The sequence below is a fragment of the Marmota monax genome, unplaced genomic scaffold (assembly GCF_021218885.2).
Source record: "Marmota monax isolate L192 unplaced genomic scaffold, Marmota_monax_Labrador192_F-V1.1 WCK01_AAM20220418_F8-fsc00253, whole genome shotgun sequence".
Lineage (NCBI taxonomy): Eukaryota > Metazoa > Chordata > Mammalia > Rodentia > Sciuridae > Marmota > Marmota monax.
Genome location: NW_026695237.1, coordinates 1,143,412 through 1,163,945, shown reverse-complemented (window position 1 = coordinate 1,163,945; position 20,534 = coordinate 1,143,412). Strand labels below are relative to the sequence as shown.

The window sequence follows — 20,534 nt, the reverse complement described above, 5'->3', positions numbered from 1 at the left end:
GACCTTGAACCTCCAGTTCTCCTGCCTCAGCCACTGCATCTGGCTACATTTCTCCTTTGACATAAGTTTTCCTTAATAGTTTGTTGTTGTTGTTGTTGTTATTGTTCTACTTAGTTGTACATGACAGCAGAATGCATTTGAATTCATCATACGCAAATGGAATGCAACATTTCAATTCTCTGTACACAATGTAGAGACACACCATTCGTGCAATCATACATGTACCTAGGGTAATGATGTCCATCTCATTCCACCATATTTCCTACCCCCATAACCTTCCCCACACTCCCCTTTGCCCAATCCAAAGTTCCTCCATTCTTCCCATGCCCCTCCCCCCATCATAGATCAGCATCCACTAATCAGAGAAAACATTAGGCCTTCAGTTTTTTTGGATTGGCTTACTTCGCTTAGCATAATATTCTCCAACTCCATCCATTTAACTGCAAATGCCTTAATTTTATTTTCTTTTAATACTGAGTAATATTCCATTATGTGTGTATAGCACAGTTTTTTTATCCATTGATCAATTAATAGGCATCTAGGTTGGTTCCACAGTTTATCTATTGTGAATTCAGCTGCTATAAACACATTGGTATGGCTATGTCACTATAGTATGCTGATTTTAAGTCCTTTGGGTATAGACCAAGGAGTGGGATAGCTGGGTCAAATGGTGGTTCCATTCCAAGTTTTCTAAGGAATCTCCCCACTGCTTTCCAAAGTGATTGCACCAATTTGCAGTCCCACCAGCAATGTGTAAGTTTACCTTTTTCCCCAACATCTCTCCAACACTTATGCATAGAGGGTTTTTTTTTTTTTTAAACCAGATATTGAACTCAGGGGTGCTTAACAACTAAGCCACATCCCCAGCCCTTTTTATTTTATTTTGGAACAATTTTATAGGGCCTCACTAAGTTACTGAGGCTGGCTTTGAACTTGGAATCCTTCTGCCTCAGTCTCCCAAGCTCCTAGGATTACAGGACTGTGCCACCATTCCTGCTGTATAGAGATTTTATTTTTTTTTATTAAATTTATTCCTAAATAATTTACAGTTTTAAATGCTAGTGTAAATGGAATTATTTTTAAAATTCATTTTCTAATTGTCTGCTCCTAGTATATAGAAAAATAATTGATACCTTTTATTCTATGACCTTTATAAATTCACTTATTAGTTTTAGTAGTTTCTCTTTTCTAATAATTGCATAAACAATCATGTTGTATACAGATGAAGATAACTTTAATTCTTTCTAAACTGTGTGCCTTCTTTGCTGCTGCTGTTCTTGTTGCACTGCCTAGTATCTCCAGTATAATTATGATTTTGACTTCCTACTATTTTGTTAAGGATTTTTACATAGAGGTTTGCATTTTTTGGTAATGTTTATTTTCTGACTGTGTAAGATCAATAGTGTTTTTTCTTTAAATTTTTAATGGGATTTGCTAGTTAAATTATTTGTGCTGAGAGTTTTCCTTATAGAAAGGTTTTCTCTTTTTTTCTTTTTTAAGTTGTCAGTGGACCTTTATTTTTCTTTCTTTATTTATATGCGGTGCTGAGAATCAAACCCAGTGTTTCACACATGCTAGGCAAAGTGCTCTACCACTGAGCTACACCCCAGTCCTAGAAAGGTTTTCAATTACAAATTTAATTTTGTGAATAGATATGGAGCCACAGAGAGTTCCTATTTCATTTTGTGTCAGTTTTGTAAAACTCTTTTTCAAGATAATTTTCATTTCATCTAAGTTGTCACATATATTGGTATAAAGCTGTTCTTAGTAATGCGTTTTGCGTCCTTCAATGTAGATAGAATCTTTGTCATCCTTGATTTTTCTAATTAGTGTTTCTTGTTCTTCTTAAATAATTTTTCTAGGGACTTATCAGGTTTTTTTTTTTTTAATCCCAACTTTTGGCTTTTGTTTTTTATTTTTTGTTACATAGTTTTAGCTTTTTTTTAATATTCTTTTTTTTTTTTTTTTAATTGGTGTTTCTTTCTTTCTTTATTTTTATGTGGTGCTGAGGATAGAACCCAGGGCCTCGCATGTGCTAGGCGAGCGCTCTACCACTGAGCCACAACCCCAGCCCCATAGTTTTAGCTTTTTAATAGTTTCCTTCTTTCTACTCTTTTGGTTTAATTTGCATTTCTTTTTCTACCTTTTTAAAGTAGAAGTTCAGATCATCAACTTTTTGCTAGATTACTGATTTTAAATGTTTCTTTTCAAATATAACCATTCTGAACTATAAGATTTACTTCTACTTTTAGCGTCATCCCGTAAATTCTAATATGTTATGTTTTCATTATTATTCAATTAAAAGTACATTTTCATTTCCTTTGTGATTTCTTCCTTGACCATGGTTTTGTTGAAGTATGTTGCTTAATGCCCAAATAATTGGGAATTTTCCTTACATATTATTGTTCTAAATTTATAATTTAATTCCCTGTGACCAGAGACTATACCTCATATAACTTCAATTTCTTAACTCTATTGACATTTATTTTATGGCATATATATATATATATATATATATAGAGAGAGAGAGAGAGAGAGAGAGAGAGAGAGAGAGAATGAGTGTGTGTGTGTGTGTGTGTGTGTGTCTATTTTAGTGACTAACTGAGTGAGACTCTGTCTCTAACTAAAATACAAAAAAGGGTTGGGAATGTGGTTCAGTGGTTAAGTGCCTCTGGATTAACTCCCCAGTATAAAAAAAAAAAAAAGTTTATACCCCAATTGATGGGTATAATGGTCTTAAATATTAAGTCAAATTGGTTAAAATTCATTTTCAAATTTTCTGCCCTTACATATTTTATTTGTTTACAGGTTTATCTGTTTCTTTCAGTAATACTGTCAGTTTTGCTTGATGTGTTTGGAAAATCTGTTATCTGTGTATATACATTTGAGATAGTTATATATTCCTGATGAATTGCCCCTGTTATTATTTTGACATGAACTTCTTTAGTTTTGGTAATATTTTTTTTTGTAAAAGTCTGCCTTTTATATTTATATTATATTTATATAATCTCACCTGCTTTTTTATGTTTACTGTTTTTATGATTTTCCATTTTTGTACTTCCAGTTTATCTGTCTTCATATTTAATAAAGCATATCTCCTATAAACAACATCTAATTGCTTCTTTTTAATTTTTTTATTATTAGTTGTTCAAAACATTACAAAGCTCTTGACGTATCATATTTCATACATTTGATTCAAGCAGATTATGAACTCCCATTTTTACCCCGTATACATATTGCAGATTCACATCGGTTACACATCCACTTTTTTACATACTGCCATACTAGTGTCTGTTGTATTCTGCTGCCCTTCCTATCCTCTACTATCCCCCCTCCCCTCCCCTCCCCTCCCTTCCCCTCCCATCTTCTCTCTCTACCCCATCTACTGTAATTCATTTCTCTCGTTTTTTTTTTCCCCTTTCCCCTCACTTACTCTTATGTAATTTTGTATGACAATGAGGGTCTCCTTCCTTTACCATGCAATTTCCCTTCTCTCTCTCTTTCCCTCCCCGCTCTCGTCCCTGTTTAATGGTGATCGTCTTCTCATGCTCTTCCTCCCTATTCTGTTCTTAGTTGCTCTCCTTATATCAAAGATGACATTTGGCATTTGTTTTTTAGGGATTGGCTAGCTTCACTTAGCATAATCTGCTCTAGTGCCATCCATTTCCCTGCAAATTCCATGGTTTTGTCATTTTTTAGTGCAGAGTAATACTCCATTGTGTATAAATGCCACATTTTTTTTATCCATTCATCTATTGAAGGGCATCTAGGTTGGTTCCACAGTCTAGCTATTGTGAATTGTGCTGCTATGAACATCGTTGTAGCAATATCCCTATAGTACGCTCTTTTAAGGTCTTTAGGGAATAATCCAAGAAGGGGAATGGCTGGGTCGAATGGTGGTTCCATTCCCAGCTTTCCAAGAAATCTCCATACTGCTTTCCAAATTGGCCGCACCAATTTGCAGTCCCACCAGCAATGTACAAGTGTACCCTTTTCCTCACATCCTCGCCAGCACTTGTTGTTGTTTGACTTCATAATGGCTGCCAATCTTACTGGAGTGAGATGGTATCTTAGGGTGGTTTTGATTTGTATTTCTCTGACTGCTAGTGATGGTGAGCATTTTTTCATGTACTTGTTGATCATCTAATTGCTTCTTAATTTTTGTAATCCAGTCTGACAATCTCTGCCTTATAATTAGAATACTTAGTTCATTTATATTTCATGTAACCATGGTATGGGTGGACTAAAGTCTATTTTCCCCACTTTTTGCCTTGTATAGAGGACATTTAAAAATTTTTAGTATTCCACTTTACTTCCTGGTTTTTTTTAGCTCAGTATCATTGTAGTTTTTTTTTCCACTTTTATTTGTATTTTTTTCAATTGACACATTTTTATTGATGCATTATCATTGCCATTGTAGTTTTTAAATCATTGTTCTAGAGATAACAGTGTGCATCCTTCACTTATTATAGTTCTACGCCATTTTATATTAAATATAAAATATAAAAACAGTAAAGTTCCATTTTCTTCCCATCCTTGATATTTGTTGTCATGTATTTAACATCTACAATATATAGTTTTTATCCCACAAAACCATATTTTTTGGCTTTTAATAATCATGAAATCTTTCTAAAAATTAAGAAAAAAATATTCTCTTATATTTATCCTCATACTTTTCATTTCTACTGTTCTTGTTTCTTCATATAGATTTAAGTTTTCATTTTTATCATTTCCCTCTAATCTTTAGCATATTTATTGTACAAGTAGAAACGATCTCAGCTTTTGTTTTTGTTCTCTCCACTCTGGTTAGGCCATTCTTGTCCAACCTCTGGTATCCTTATATGGCCCTTAGATCTGCAGAAACCACTCTCTGCTGGGCCTCAGAGAGAGTGCCCTCATCTGAGGACCTGGAAGTACCTCAGTAAAATTCTGGGTATTTTCTTTTGCTCAACACTCACTTTTCCAAAAACCGGATCCTAAATTCCAGCTTCTTTAGCATTCTGGATCTCAAATCTCTGCTTCTGATGCCAGAAATACCTGGGGAAATGTTGGAGTTTGTAGTTTTTTATGGGTGATATTATTGTCTGCATTCCTTCCCATTTTCTTTCCTTTTTTCCTCATTAGAACTATCAAGGGCAAATCTTGAGTATTTGAAACTTGTAGTTCTGTGGGTTTTTTTTTTTAATGTGTTTAACTATTCAGTTTTTATTTTTTATTTTTAGCGAGACATTAGAGAAGCAAGTTTTTTCTATCTGGTGGCAGAAGATGTTTCAGCATCGAGAAAACCGCTTGGCAGAGAGAATGGTAAGTAACTCTCCCTGAGGAGGTTCCTGAAGGGTTAGGACTTGTTTTAAAACCTGCTCTCACTGTGTTCCCTCTTCAGGAAGTTGCACAGAACTCAGGCCTACACTACAGCATTCCTTCCTGTTACTTATAAGCCAGGAACAGGTTCTGGCCAGCTGTGTCTGTTGTCAGTAGAGTTTATAGACAGCTTCTGGGCCAGGACACCTAAAAATCCTTTTTTTTTTTTTTGCCTTGGTAATTATTCATGACCTATGGAGTCTCCTATCTGACTTGTTTTGTTCTCTTCCTCCTGTTGTCCCTCAGGCCATCCTCCATGCAGAGCGACAGCTTCTGCATAGGTCCTGGTCCACCTGGCACCAGCAGGCAGCAGCACGTCACCAAGAGCAAGAGTGGCAAGCAGTGGCCTGTGCCCACCACCACCAGGGACAACTGAGGAATGTTTTCCACACATGGAGGGAGAGTGCCCAAGAGCTCAGAAAAGAGTGAGTGATCAGTTCTGTATCAGAAGTCCTTTCTACCCGGGCCAGTTCGGACCATAGCACCAAGGTTGTCTCTAAGTGCCTGCCCAGAGGCCTGTGTTAACCTAGACCAGTTGTAAGTTCCAGAAATTCAACCTGAAATAGTCTAAATAAAACTCGGACTATAGGGAGAAATCTTGGGGTGTTCCTTGAGGATCATGGTGTTCCCAGCGGTAGGATCTCAGTTGGAACAGAAGAGTTCTGTGGATCTGGGAGGTCCTATCCATTATTTTGCTTACTAATTGGAGCCCATTTGAAGTGACTATGGCCAGCAAATAGACTGATAAGCCTATTTGAGGATAACTGGCCAGAACCTAGTGGCTAAGGCTAGTGGGCAGGTTATAGTAATTTTTACCATACCATGTAGCTGTGGGGGATGAACAGTGTAGGCAGCCCATGTCCACTGCAGAGGTTTTCCTGCTTTGGTACCTTTCTGTATCCACTAGTGTGTTCTAAGAATCTTATTACCTCTCACATTCTGGCCACATTCAGGCACCTTCTCAGGAGTGGACAGGGCTTTAGCACACCTACAAAGGAATAGGCCCTAGTGCTACTTCAGGCGCATGAAGTTGTGTACAAAAATTTGATTACATGTGAATTTTTCTGGAAGAGAGCCCAAGTCCTTTGGCAGCTCTTTATAGAGGGCCTTGACTCCCCCCAAAACTTAACCACTAAGTAGGGGCCAGAGTCTGTGAAGGGGAGCCCATCAGGAGACCCCCACCTGGATCTGGGCTGCATGGCTGATATCCACCTGTCATCTTGCAGGAGGTTGGGCAGGGCACTGGCTGTGGAGTTCTACCGGGTACGGCTCCTGCGTTGGGCCTGGAACAGGTGGAGGGAGGTAAGGCTTTGGCATGGGTATCACCCAAGAGTGGCTTTTGGACAGGTGGAGCTGTGTATCATCATGACTCAGAGTGGACAGATGGGCTCCTTGGCAGTGCCTTGGAAGCCACCTGTCTCTGAGCTAGGGGAGGAGGGCAGGCAGCAGATGAGGCAATGTCAGTTCACTTTTATGCGATGATTAGCTCAGGAACTTCTTGTTCTTTTAGGTACCAGGCTCATCTCATGTGAATTTCCTGAATCTAAATTCCTAATCTAACCCTTTATAGGGACCCTATTGGGTGTATAAAATGTTTAAGATAACAATGATTGACCATTATAAGTTAGGGACTTGCCTCATTTGGTCCTCACAAAACCCCTTCGAAGCACATATTTGCAGATGAGGAAACTGAGGCTCAGTGAGGTTAAGTACCTTATGCAAGCTCAAACAAATGGAGTATAAGATGGCAGCAGAACTAAAACTGTCCCCCACCTCGTCTCTTAGCCCAGGTGGCTGCTTTTTCCTTTGTCCACAGTGCCTGGCCCTGCGTGCCACTGACCAGCAGAAGCTGATGCAAGCAGACCTGCATGGCCGGCGTGCTACCCTGCACAGGGCGCTGCAGAAGTGGCTGGTAGGAGCCACTTCTTTCCTCCAGATCACCTTGTTGTAGAGGCAGGGGATGTTTCTGGAAACTGGTTTTTTTTTTTTCCCTTGTTTTTCCTGTCCTTCCCCAGAATAATTCAACAAGCCTCAAACAGTGTAGGTGCCCAAGACAATGGGTCTCAGAGCCAGAGGATCTGTCAGTTCTTACTGGGCAAAGTGAAAACAAGTACATGGCCTTATAAGAAAACAGGCTCATGTCTAGGAGTCCAGGGGTTTGACCTATTAAGGGAGGACCTAGTTGGGCAGTATTGGGTATCTGCTGGCCTTAGAATAGCATCCTTAAGCCTGTCCTCACCCTTTGTGAGTGCTCTGGGCCCCCTATTATAAATGCACCTTTAATGCCTACCTGGAATAAGGGGCAGTGTGGGCCCAGGAGTGGCCTTCAGTCCTTTTTCTCTCTTTCAGGCTTACCAGGGCAGAGTGCAGAGCATCCTACAGGAGGTGGCAGCCAGGGAGAGCCAGCACAACAGGCAGCTGCTGGGGTGAGTCTCCTGAGGGTCTTGTGGGGGCTCAGGCTCAGCAAGAAGGAACAGAGCCAGACACTATAGATTCCTGCCTTGGGCCAAGCAGAGGATGGTTCTGAGTGTCTCTTATTGCTCAAATTGTGGTTCTGGCTTTTCCACAGCAATGCACTGTGTTTACTGCTTCATTCAGTATGTTTTAAACTCCTGCTATTGTCAGAGTAGGACCTTGAAAAGCAGACCTCTCCTGGATGCCTGCAAAATCTCTCAAGGCACCATTTCCTCTTCTGCTCTGGAGCCTGCAGTGATCCCCTTTCCTGTCAGTTCCCAAATGGTTCCTTCACAGTTGACTCTGAAGAGTCACCTCCCAGCCCTCTGAGACTATCTGCATTGCTCATCTTTGAAGGGCACTTATGGCCCACCCTCCATTCCTTCTTGGTTAAGCTCTGAACTCACTCTTTTCTGTTAGGCCTTTCTTATTCCCCTCTCTCTTTTCCTTCCTTTGTATATGTTCAGCACATGCTTTTCTAGGTGGCATGTGGGCTAAGGACCTTGTGAACTTTAAACATCTCCATTACTCTTCTGGGGTTCACACTAGGTAATCCTTCACTAACTCCACAGCATGTACACGCTGGATTTTAGTTGTCCTTCCCCATCTTCCCTATCTCTCTGAACTTATTATCCTGAGAATTGCCTATATTGTTATCACCTGGTTAGAGCTCCATATTCATTTTATCATTTAAACTTCTAAAGATGTGGTGTTGTGCACTAGGGTACTGGCTACTCACCTTATTTCTAGCACAGAACAGGTGCCTAGCATTTGTTTGTTGGATGTAGACATGAGCATAAATTTGGGTGTCAGTGAAGCAGATACTCAGAGGCATGGAGAATACTAACTCAAGTATGGGGAGAGAATGAGGAACAATTCACAGAGGCTTCCCATGTCCCTCCATACTGAGGTTCTGCCCTGGCCTGGCCATGTACTTGCAGGTGGGTGTTATGTCTTTGGAGAGAGAACACAGTGGCCCGTGTGGATGAAGCCAGAAAAATCCTGCAAGCAAGTGCACACTACAGAAAGACCGTGTGTTCCAAGGTGAGGTACAGGGAGGCAAGCTGGTTATCCAGGGGACTTAGTGACCATGTTTCAGCCAGGGTGTTGGGTAGGGACCGGTGCTAAAGATTAACACTGAGTAAGACACCCCCAAAACATATAACCTTCCTCTAGCACACAGACATACATCCATGTCTGCAGGTGTTTTTTTTTTTTTTTTTTTTTAACTAAAAGTATGAATCAATGCCCATTACCGTAAAAACATGGCACATAGTAAGTGAACTAGTTCTTATCTGTGTTTTCCACACACATGGAAGTTTCCACTAGGAGAAACTGTGGAAGCCAGTCTCCTGACCTGTCAGAAAAGGATGCTGGCTTCTGCCTATCATCCTTATAGGTCTTATGACCACAGAGGCTTTCTGGAAAACATGAGTATCCAGGGATTATAAGGTCCTTGATCATTTTCAGTGGGAAATGACTCCAAACCACACCTGTATCTTTGATCTGGAATGGGTATGGAAAAATATCATATGGTAGCACTGGTCCCAAGCTCTGGGAATGGGGACATTGGCAGGACATGGCTATGGGAAGAAAACATGTTACAGAAAAGAGGGAGCTCAAACAAATGGAATCCCTGAGCCCCAGATGTTTTTTAGAATAAAGCAGATACAGGCCAGTCTTGGAACTGAAGCTTCTGTGAAAGAGAAGCAATTATATTTGGTCAAGGGCCAGTCTGTTCTCAGACTAAAGCCATCTAAACTCTAAAGCCATCCCCTGCTCTGGAAGGAGGAAAGGAGATCCAAGCTAAGATTCCAAGCTTGGAAGGGAGATGTTTTTGGTGGCTGCCTGACTTTTCAATGTATTTTGTTATTGTGATTTTGTATGTATCTCTAATAGGAAAGAGTGCATATACTGTATATGATCTGATTAACAAATAATAATATAATTAAAGCTCATGTAATGTGTAACTACTTTATTTCTCTGTAGCGTGGTATAGTTTAAATCCTCTAGAAAAGTTCCAGCACCTCTGAGGGCCTGAGAGGGGCCTGAGGCTGTGTCCTGGGTCTGTATGGATGGTGTATGGATAGTGGGTGCTTCTTAGAAGTGTGTCAGAGCCAAACATCAACCATTTGGCTTCACCTCACCAGGAGCTACCATCATAGACCTCACGTGTCCTTAGAAGTCAGGACATACAGTGATCTATGTTCTTTGCCTGCCTGTAGATCCTGGTCCAGTGGCGGGAAGTAGCGTCAGTGCAAATATATTACCGACAACAGGAGGCAGATATCCTCAGAGAGGCCCGGAAGGTGCTAGATAAGGGTAAGTGGGGATCCTGGAAGCAAGAAGTATCAAAAGGAGTGTGAAAGATGCAGAACTGTCTTGGGTTCCATTTACTCCCTACAACTGGGAAGCTTCAACAACAAGAATGTATTCTTTCAGTGTTGGAGGCTAGAAATCAAGATGTCAGGAGGACTTACTCCCTTCAAAGGGTCTGGAGAGGATCCTTCCTTGAGTTTTCTAGTTTCTGCTGGCTGCCAGCCATCCCTGGTGTTCATGTAGATACATCATTTCATTCTCATCCTCCATCTTCACTTGATGTTTTTTTCCTGTGTCTCTGGGTCTCATAAGGACACCAGGCATATTGATTTTTTTTTTTTCTTCAGTGTTGGGGATTGAACACAGGGCCTTACATGTGCTGGGCAAGTGGTCTACCACTGAGCTTCATCCCCAGCACACATACTGGATTTAGGACCCACCCTGCTCTAGTGTGACATTACTTTATTAATTCATGACCATGAAGGACATGAATCTTTGAGGCGTGGGGGTGCTAGTCAATCCAGTATATTATATTATAAAATTCCCTTCCCAATGGATTCACAAGCTTGTGTAAAAATGGAAGGCCAAGGCTTGTGATCCATGAGGAAATTAAAAAATGAAGCTGGAATGGAAGAGTGGTAAATGTCAGGGAGTGTGTGTGTATGTGTATGTTACAGAGGATTGAACCCAGGGATTATATCACCAGCCCTGTTCGTTTAATATTTTCTTTTCTTTTTAAAAAAATATTTTTATTAGTTATCGATGGACCTTTATTTATTTATTTGTATGTGGTGCTGAAATGCAAACCCAGGGCCTCACACATGCTAGACAAGCGCTCTACCACTGAGCCCCAGCCCCTCATTTAATATTTTCTATTTGTAGATGGGCACAATACCTTTATTTTATTTATTTTTTATGTGGTCCTTAGGATCAAACCTGGTGCCTCGCAAATGCTGTACCACTGAGCCACAATCCCATCCCTGTTTATTTTTTTGAGACAGTCTTGCTCAGGCCGATTTTGAACTTGTGATCCTCCGCACTCAGCCTCCTGAGTGCCAGAATTACAGGTATGTGCCATTGAACCCAGCTAAGGGGGTGCAGGTTTTTTGTTTTGGGTACTGGGGATTTAAACGAGGGATACTTTGTCACTGAGCTACATCTCCAGCCTCCCACATCTTTCTTTTTTTTTTTTTTTTTTAAAGAAAGAGTCTCACTATGCTGCTTAGGGTCTGACTAAATTGTTGAGGCTGGCCTCAAACTGTCTCAACCGTTGAGTTGCTAGTATTATAAGCCACCACACTGGCAGGGGGTGTGTTTTGATGGAAAAGACCCTCCTGAGTGCAGCTGCTCATCAAGTCAACCCCTGTGTTGGTAAGAGCCCTTGCTTTCTTCTGTAGTTGGATCCTTGTATGTTCAAGAACTAGAGACTTGCTATGTCCCATTGAGCAGGAAATCCCACTCATGCTGTATAAATATCCTTGATAGTGCAGGATAGAAATCAATGCCTCTGTGCAGAAGATGTGCAGACACAGAAAAGACCTATGGGGACTTATCTTCTAACACAGTTGGGTCCATAGTGGAGAGGGAAGTCTGACACTCCAAATGGGAGAACCTGTAGTTAGTATAGATGAAAATACAGAAGTGAAAACAATCAGAAATGGTTTAAATTGGACTGTAGCAAAAATCAGCCAAGTTATTAATTTGACTTTAATAGAATTTGCTACAGGACAAAAGTTTATCCACTTTGGTTGGGTCCTGACTGATGTATGTTGAAGAATGCAAAGCCCACTTTTTAATTTTCATTTCTGTTTGTACACCCGATGCAGTTTGAGTCAGCTACTGTAGGTCAGGTATCCACTTCTGGCCATGCTGGAAAATTAGATGAGATAGGTTCCAGGTGCAGCCTGGAGCTACTTCTCGGCAGGACTTTCTTTAGAAGGGGGCGGTGGCACATAGCAGGCCCTGGGTTTACCATGTCCATTACAGATGGCACAAGGGATTTGGGAGGCTAAGCAACAAGCACTGCATGTAGTTCGTGCCAGTACACTTGATCTTAGCCAAGGCCAAGAAGTGATTGGTTGGTGCACCATAAACACTTGGGAATTAATTTCTTGGTTTAGATTAAGGTCTGAGTCTCATGCACATCTTTTCTGGATGCTGGGGAGGAGGGACTAAGGAGAAGATACAAGACACATTAAGTGGAGTCCTTATAAGGGCAGGCTTACCCAAGTGCAATGGTATGTGTCTATAGTCTCAGCTACTTGGGAGGTGGAAGCAAGATGATTGCTCAAGCTCAGGAGTTTGGGGCCAGCTTGGGAAACATAGCAAAATTCCATCTCTTAAAAAAAGAAGTGGTGCAGGCTAGGAGTCATAATCTGGCTCAGTGATCTCAGGCATGACCCTGGCTCTTTGTAAAATGGGGATATTGTACCTTCCTCCATGGTTATCACTTAAAGGGAATTCATTGAAATTATATGGATACATGGGCAAATAAAAGACATCCTCCCAAGATTATCAGTGCATAGTACAGTTGGCTTCCAACTTATGATGGCTTCCTTCCCTGCTTGCTGCAGTGGGTCCTGAAGAGCTAACCACCTATGTATCATCAGTGCCCCAGTGTCAACCCTTATCTTGTTGTCTTGAAAAGAAACTTCTTCGGGGGCCCATGAAATTTTCACCAAAGGGAGAATCTGGTGACAAAAATAAAATGCAGGATGTGGCCCTTGCCCAGAGTGTAGGAAGTCAGGACATGCTGGCAGACCTATCTGGTCATGGCTCAGGATGACTTGAATGAACCTTGGTTTTATCTGGTGAAACGAGGCTGCCTCCTCCTCTAAGTTTGCACTCCAGGAGGAGGCTCCCTTATTCTTCAGACTAAGAGTCTTCTTCCAAGTACCTGGTATTACCTTGTGTGTGACTCTGTGAGGTGGAATATAATCTATGGCAGGTGTGCCCTTGCAAGGTGCAGTAAACAAGTCTGATTCCGGTGCTCAGAGTCACTGAAGGTAGTCATAATTATCCTTACAGAGTGACCATGGTGCACGTCGTAGTTTTACTCACAGACGGCTGGACATCCTGACTATCCCATATCACATTCTTTGGTCCCCAAACCTCCCCACTGCATTGTGACTTTAAAAAATCCTGCAAACTAACTCTGGTTTGCATCTGCCCTAGGATATCTCCAAACCTGGTTTCAGAAATGGCGGGATTGCAGCCAGAGGGCAGCCCAGCAGAGAGCCCAGCTGGAGAGAGCAGCCCAGCATCACCGACGGCAGCTGCTGCTAAAGGGGATGGCGTGGTGGAAGGTGTACTATCTGGGGTGTGTCAGGAAAAAGGTGAGGCAGCAGCTGTCAAGTTTCCCCCATGTGGCAGGCAATGGGATGGCTGCCAGGCAGGACCACCTCTCAAGGAGGGACTCTGGACAAAACTCAAGGCAGCTGCCTGGGTGCTGGGTTATTTGGGATCCTGTGGGAATAAGACAGCAAGAGCCTGCCTGGGCATTTAGTGGTGGCTCAGGGTAGCTAGCCTTAGAATTGGATCTCCCTTGGGAGGAATATGGCTCAGGAGAGAAACCTTGGCTTGTCATCAATGAGGGCCCTACCAATTTATCTGGACATTCTCTGCCTATACAGGAGTCCTTTTGGATCACCTGGGAATCCTGGCAATGGGAGGACAGTTGCCTTGGGCCAGAACCCAGGGTGTGGGAACTTGACTCCATGTGTACTTGTTCTCTCCCCAGTTTTTGCAGATGCAGGGCGCCCAGCTCCTGGTGCAGAGACTCAGCAAGGCCTGCTTCTGCTGGTGGAGACAGCAGGTGGGAGGCAACACAATACCTCTTCCTGCATCCCTCTCAGTCCACATCTCTAATTGTCATATTAAACACACGGGTGTAATATCCAAAAATTAATGTGAAAAGCATTGTTTCTTACTTGTTTTAGTTGTAGGTGGACACAATAACCTTTATTTTTCACTTACTACTTATTTATTTTGTGGTGCTGAAGGTCAAACCCAGTGCCTCCCTCTACTATTCCTCCACAAGCTGGATGTGCTGCTGCCATTTTCCCCTCTGAGAGCCCTTCACTTTCCTTCTTCCCTAGAATTATTCATTGATCTACAGACATGAGTGTGTTGAGTGCCTCACAGTCAGGCCCAGGGTTGGGCTCTTCCTGGTGGAAGAATGGAAGCCTTGGTTACACAGTGATGAGCAAGGCAAAGTGAAAGCAGGGCCATGTGGTCAGGGTGGCCCCTTTGAATAACCCAGTTTTTCTGGACCATAGCTGGTGGCCAGGAGACAGGAACAGCAGAGTACAGCACGAGCCCTATGGTTCTGGTCCTTCTCCCTACAGGCAAAGGTAACTGGGGTTCTTCATATTGCCATTCCTGCCATGGGTGGGGGCAAGTTGCCTGGGTCATGGGAGAGCCCTAAGAGGGAGGCCTGGTCCTCACCTGTTGCCCTCCCTGAAGACTTGGGCTGCATGGCTGGGCTTTGTGCTGGAAAGGAGGAGGAAGAAGGTGCGGCTAGAGCGGGCAGTACAGGCCTACCACCAGCAGCTCCTCCAAGAGGGTGCCACACGGCTCCTGCGTTTCACAGCCAGCATGAAGGCCTCCCGGCAGCAGCTGCAAGCCCAGCAGCAGGTCCAGGTAGGTGTGGGGCTCCCTTCTTCTGAACAGTGGAGAGGGGACAGTAGAAACTGATGAGAAGCTGTGTTGCAGGCAGCTCACAGTCTTCACCGTGCCGTCTGCCACTGTGCTGAGCTCTGGAAACAGAAGGCCCTGGGCTCGAGCAAGGAGTCTCGGCCCTCTGTGCCCATCATAACCAGCAGGAGAGTGACTTTTGAGGGTTCCCCTCTTAATCACATTGCTGTTGGGGCTGGGGATGCCTTCCTGGAGACAAAGAGGCCGCCAATTCCTCAACCTCAGGGAGTCCTGGGCAGCCTACCGCTGGCTGTCAGGGAGCCCCACCTCCTGGAGCTGTGAGTGGCCTACCCATACCTCTTCCTTCTCATGTCTACCTTGGGCAAAAGCTGGGATGTACAGGAGGGAGGAAACTGGGCCCTGGGAGGGTAAGGGATGAGCCAGTAATGACCTTGTCGTAGCTGAGCTCCCCTCCCTTCCATCATGATCCCATCACTCCCAGAGCATGGGAGAGAAAACAGAGAGGCTTCTAGACCCTTCTTTTTTCCCTCAATAAATGGGTGTCCCTTCCCCTGGTACCAGGCCTGCTAATCTCCCCTCTTTTATAGTGGGGAAATTGGTTCCATCAGAAACCCCTTTTTGTGACTGGCACCTGCTCCTTGGCCATTTCCCTGGATGGTATCCCCAAACCCTATACCTACACTGCTCCTAAGGCAGTTGTCATCTCCCAGAGTGACCAGTGCTACCTAAGAGACTTGATCTTGAGTAAGTGGAGTGCACCTGGGCCTGGGCCCCCATCTCTGCTCTGCCTTCTTCTCTGCCCCACACTGACAGCCTCAGTGTCAGAGGCTATACCTCCTATGATGTGGAAGAACACCCATGACATCAGAATTCCTGCACAAGCCAAAAGAAGTGCAGGTGAAGCACGAAGCATGGGGATTCATAGAAAATACAGAATTTTATCAGGCCCAGGGTCACCACACATACTTACTGACCTCAGGCCAGAGCCTTGTCTTATGTAACCTTCAGTCTCCCCTGTGACACTGGAGAGGTTGGTTCCCCCTCCCCCCGAGACCTCAGACCCCTGGCAGCCCCCATTTGCCCAAGGTACAGACCCATGTTTCTTTCCAGCCATACTGCCCGCTTGGGGAGGAAGCAACCCCGACGCCCACACTTCTTGCTGGAGCCCATGCAGAGCCAAAGGTCTTGGGGGTGTGTCCCCCTCAGCGGGCAAGGGTACGTTATGTGGTTGTGGGCCACTCAAAGCAGCTACACCTTCATCTGGGGCCTGTGTTTTGGAGGTCCTATGTTAGGTAGCCCCCTCTCCTTCCTGATCTTCAGAGAAACCAAGAAAGATTCCATGGCCTTATCAGCTTCCTGTCTTCTCTCTGCTTAGGCCTGAGAAGCCTCAGGAACAGGGCCAAGATGGGGCCCAGCCTGCACACCTTTCCCTGACGAGGCCTTTCCTTCCTGGGGTCCTGCCTTGTGCCCCTTGCTCAAAGCTTCCCACTGTGGCAGGTCCCAGCCCAGAACAACTACTGCCTCTGCCTCCTTCCCCCTTCATGCCCTATCGGGTGGAAGCATTGACCAGGGTGAGTCCACCACCAGACCATCCTCCCATTCTTTGGTCTAGTCTTTGGTTCTCTTCCTGGTGCCCCTGTGCTATAGCTACAGCTGTATTCGTTGTTTTTGGAACACGCTGGTATGGAAGGACATGGGGAGGTTCCATTTATTTACCAAATGTTGGTACCTCTGTACTTCAGATCTAAGGAATACAGCAGCCAATAGCCTGCCAAGGTCCCTATCCTTCAAAAGCTTCTGTTCTCACAACAGGACAACCAAAAGAATCTTGTGTGCAGACCCATAGAGTGACCACAGATCCTATGGGTCAGGCTGGTCATACTGGAAAGTTTGGAATTTGGGAAGAGGAAGAAGTTTTTTTAACCTGGGTTCCTTTTGGTGCTATGTATTTGGGCTACTGGGAGCTATGTGATCCAGGTTGCAATGGCCTGGATGCTGAGGCCAAACACTGCGGGGATGAAAATGTGGGTCTAGACAGGACCTGCTTTGGTGGATGTGAGAAGGGAGGGGAGGAAGGACTTCACATGATATAGGTTTCTGGCCTAAGTAACTAGAGGAGGGATGAGTTCTAAAAGAAGAAAAATAGGATGGGGCTTGGTTTCAGGTGAAGCACCAAAAGTCTCTTTTTACCCTGTCAAATTTGAGAGAAAGCAAGATTGTCTGGCCTTCGGGAAAGAGGTCAGGGACTGAAATCTAGATTGGAAGTCCTCAGCAGAGGTTGAAGGTGAACCCCTGGGAACCACTGAGTGAGCATAGAGTGGGGCAGAAGGCTTACGTAGAGAACCTTGACACAAGTAGTAAGGGCTGAGAGCACCAGAGGGCATAGAAGTGACAGTCTCAGGGTCAGGCCACCCAAAAGCTGGTACCCAAAAGGCGCAGGGTGGGGATAGAGCCACTTCTTGTGTGTCACAACCCTGTGGTGTGTCACAACCCCGTGGCTGGGGGTGGGGGCGGTCCAGAGGGTGGTCTTCCATGACTGGCAATGATAGAAGGTGCACATCTACTCTTCTACTCTTCATGGGAGAGAGTAGAGGCAGGTGTGGGTGAAACAGGGAGAATAATTGCCTGTGACCACTGTTACTGAAATCCAAGTTTAGCAAGGTCAGAAGTCCAGAGCAAGGTGGGGATAGAACGCCAAGCCAGGCTTGAAAAGTCTGCTGCTGATAGTGCTAAGAAGCTTCTCATGCAGGGGGTGACACTGTAAAGGTGTGGAGATTGACCCATTATGTCAGGTCCAGCAGGCAGGGAAAGGGACAGGGCCTAGTCACCCTGACTCCTGTGGGGTAGAGTGGGCAGCAGGTAGTGAGACAGGGAGAAGAGGATTTACTGTCAGCATCCTCCTTTCCTTTACAGGTGTTAAAACAGCCTACCAACACTGGGCTTAAGCCCCAGGGTACCCCATCTCTGGCCAGTGGCCCTGATTCCCATCTGCTCCTGCCTGGGGACTTCACAGGCATCAAGGCTGGGCCTGGGCTTAGTTCTGGAAGTGCAGGTGAGTACCAGGGGCCTGCCAGGGCTGTGGGCACTCACCTTGGAGTGGCCACCCGTCCTGGTCCCAGAGAGAAGATGGAAAGCTCATTCTGTTGTCACAGGCCACAACAACCTTGAGACTGAACTGGAGGGGATCCAGCAGCAATTACAGCACTACCAGAACACCAAACAGAACCTGTGGTGAGGCCTGGGGGATGCACCCTTGGACTTGTCCTTAAGAAAAGGTGTGCCCTGGGAAGGCAGAAGGTTCCATTTCCTGCCAGCCAGCTGCCAGGACCCACAAGTGTGTGGTAGGGGCCAAACCAGTGTGTGTTACCAGGAACGTGTCTCACTGTAGCACATTTCCCCCAATTAGTCCTGCTTGGGAAAACCCAAGATGGCCTTACTGTGGGACACAGGTCCTGGTTGGGTTCTGGCTTTCTTCTCTAGTGGTTGTGATTGTAAAGCTGATAAGGTATCAGAGGACGGATAGGCCTGGGTCTCATCTGCACATAGTGGTTTGGGGACTGTCAATATGCAGCAGTTTAAGAAATGTGAGGAAAACAGACTGGTCCCCTTGTTCATCTCATCACTGGGAAAGAGGAATAGGAAGAGTTGCTGTTTGCTATAGAAGGTCATGGAAGGCTGGGAGAGAAAAAAAATGTTGGCCTCCCAAGCCAGGGCCTGCAGCTCAGAGAAGGGAGCCTTTCCAGAAGTTTCTCCCTCCAACCCATCCTCACATCAGAAGACTGCCGAGAACCCAAACTCAAGCCAAGAGTGGTGGTGCACTCTTGTAATCCCAGCTATTTGGGAGGCTGAGGCAGGAGGGTTACAAGTTTGAGGCCAGCGTTGGTGTCACACCAATAGTGAGACCCCGTCTCCAAAAAAAAAAAAAAAAAGGTAGCTCAGTTGGTAGAGTACCCCTGGGTTCAATCTCCAGAACCCAAGAGAAAAAAGATCCAAGCAGGCAGGGTGTCCCCATCAGGTCCTGCCAGCGACAAGCAAGTAGCCTGCGTAGGTGGCTGGAGCTGAGCCAGGAAGAGCCCAGGCCTGAGGACCAGGATGAAGAGCAACGAGTGCAGAAAGAACTAGAAGAGGTGAGACCCTAGACCAGCTCCAGGGACAGTCCCCCAGACTGTGCTCCCTCTCAGCTGGGCCTCTTTCTCCCTACCCCCAGATAGAACTACAGATCCAGCAGCTGGCCAAGGAGCTCCAGGCCCAGCGCCAACACATCAGTACCTGCGTTGAGCGCATCCAGGCCCTGCGGCAGGCTCTGTGCTAGTGGGCTCACCCCAGGAAGACAGGAGCCCTGCTGCAGGGGAGGCCTCAAGCCACCTCCAGGAACAATGCAAAGCTACAATGAGTTTTAAGCTTTTTATTTCAAAATGTCTTGCAATTAAATGAATTACTGTTCAGAAGTCTCCCACTTTTCATACAAAAATACTGTGCTACTGATACAGTTGAAAAAATTCAATGACTTCCCCTGGAGGAGAAATTCACAGGATCAACAGGTAACCTGACTGTCCCCACCACTGCTCAAGGCCTACATACCTGTCACCTGGGACAGGTTTTCTAGTACTGACCCACCATACACCTTTAGCCTCCAACACAGTCCTTGGAACAACAGCAATTTCCCATACTTCATGTAGAGCTGGATCTGGAAACAGCGATGCCAGCTCAAACTAGGCTTCTACCCCTCCTGCCTGCCCCATTCAGCCTAGCCACCAGGTGGGACAGTAATTGGCCTTGCCTGCTGCAAGGAAGCTCTGGAAGGTCACTCCTCAGGGCCTAGAAAGGTTCGTGTCATAGTTACCATCCTCAGAAGATCCCGGCAAGAGTCCAGAACAATGCAGTCAAGCCCCAAATGCAAAGAAAGATTTTGCTTTTCCATCAAGCAGGGTGAGGCAAGTTTGGGAACAGAAAATAGTTGTCATGAAGTCTGTGTGGCCTGCTCTGGGAGAGAGGGTCCACAATCCATGCCAAAGAGGCAGTTCATCCTGTGCACTATGGGAGGTAAAGGGACAAGACCAGAAAAAGCCAAAGGGTCCAACAAAACTCTCCAGTTATGGGGAGGAATGGCTAGAGGGCATGTTCGCACTTAGCATCGCCTAACAATATCCAAGACCAACCAGGAGAGAAGAGTCTCCAGTTTATACAACATTTAAAAAAGATCCAAATGTGATTGTGAGGTTATCCACACCTATACTTTTTCTCTCTGTAGGGTAGGTCACAGGCATGACGGGTTTTGGCTGCCTCGTGAGGATTCAGAATCTCTTGTCTGCACCTCTGGGACAGGCAGTAGCAAATCATTCAGGTTCTACTGGATCGACCTTCCCACACACACCTGAGGTGATTCCCTTGCCTAGACACCCCTGGAGGCTTCTATAAAAGACCCTTAGTTCCCTTAGATGCATTGGCAGTCGTAGGCAGAAGGAAGACCTAGAGGGAGCCCAAAGCCTCCCCAAAGCGGATCTTCTGCCCTGCTTTCAGCCTGAAATTGAAGTCCTTGGGGGCCTCGAAGATGAGCACAATGGTGGAGCCCAAGTTGAATTCGCCCAGATGCTCACCCTTGCGCATGGGGACTCCCTCCTTGTTGGTATGCGTCACAAAGCTGAAGTCGTTGTAGGACCCCTTGCTGTACCTTGGGCTGTTTGTGTGCAGGTCCTGGGGAGGAGTAATGGGGCAGGGATTGAAGGGGGCCTAGAATCAAGGGG

General features: G+C 45.1%; 2 protein-coding genes across 10 annotated transcripts in view; one reads left to right on the top strand and one right to left on the bottom strand.

Annotated features, from left to right (window-relative positions):
• The window catches only part of Sfi1 (SFI1 centrin binding protein), a 75,451-nt gene extending 56,213 nt beyond the window's left edge, over positions 1 to 19,238 (top strand). The window contains exons 16-33 of one of the 4 annotated variants that reach the window (XM_046439430.2): positions 5,223 to 5,304; positions 5,608 to 5,786; positions 6,588 to 6,663; positions 7,178 to 7,273; positions 7,711 to 7,787; positions 8,757 to 8,859; positions 10,041 to 10,137; positions 13,309 to 13,469; positions 13,874 to 13,948; positions 14,412 to 14,486; positions 14,599 to 14,775; positions 14,848 to 15,107; positions 15,901 to 16,005; positions 16,166 to 16,361; positions 17,704 to 17,842; positions 17,943 to 18,021; positions 18,806 to 18,917; positions 18,998 to 19,238. In XM_046439430.2, coding sequence (XP_046295386.1) covers positions 5,223 to 5,304; positions 5,608 to 5,786; positions 6,588 to 6,663; positions 7,178 to 7,273; positions 7,711 to 7,787; positions 8,757 to 8,859; positions 10,041 to 10,137; positions 13,309 to 13,469; positions 13,874 to 13,948; positions 14,412 to 14,486; positions 14,599 to 14,775; positions 14,848 to 15,107; positions 15,901 to 16,005; positions 16,166 to 16,361; positions 17,704 to 17,842; positions 17,943 to 18,021; positions 18,806 to 18,917; positions 18,998 to 19,102 — 2,194 coding nt within the window. In that variant the 3' untranslated portion in view covers positions 19,103 to 19,238. Of the gene's footprint in view, positions 1 to 5,222; positions 5,305 to 5,607; positions 5,787 to 6,587; positions 6,664 to 7,177; positions 7,274 to 7,710; positions 7,788 to 8,756; positions 8,860 to 10,040; positions 10,138 to 13,308; positions 13,470 to 13,873; positions 13,949 to 14,411; positions 14,776 to 14,847; positions 15,108 to 15,900; positions 16,006 to 16,165; positions 16,362 to 17,703; positions 17,843 to 17,942; positions 18,022 to 18,805; positions 18,918 to 18,997 lie in introns of those variants that run through there. The other 3 variants (XM_046439431.2, XR_009226265.1, XM_046439432.2) reach the window with 3 other exon arrangements.
• Pisd (phosphatidylserine decarboxylase) overlaps positions 1 to 20,534 on the bottom strand; it is a 121,946-nt gene that overhangs the window by 52,727 nt on the left and 48,685 nt on the right. For 3 of the 6 annotated variants that reach the window (XM_046439435.2, XM_046439434.2, XM_046439436.2), the window contains one exon: positions 19,181 to 20,484. The exons of 1 other annotated variant lie outside the window; for it this stretch is intronic. In XM_046439435.2, coding sequence (XP_046295391.1) covers positions 20,260 to 20,484 — 225 coding nt within the window. In that variant the 3' untranslated portion in view covers positions 19,181 to 20,259. Of the gene's footprint in view, positions 1 to 14,745; positions 14,892 to 19,180; positions 20,485 to 20,534 lie in introns of those variants that run through there. 2 more of the 6 variants (XM_058577416.1, XM_058577418.1) reach the window with 2 other exon arrangements.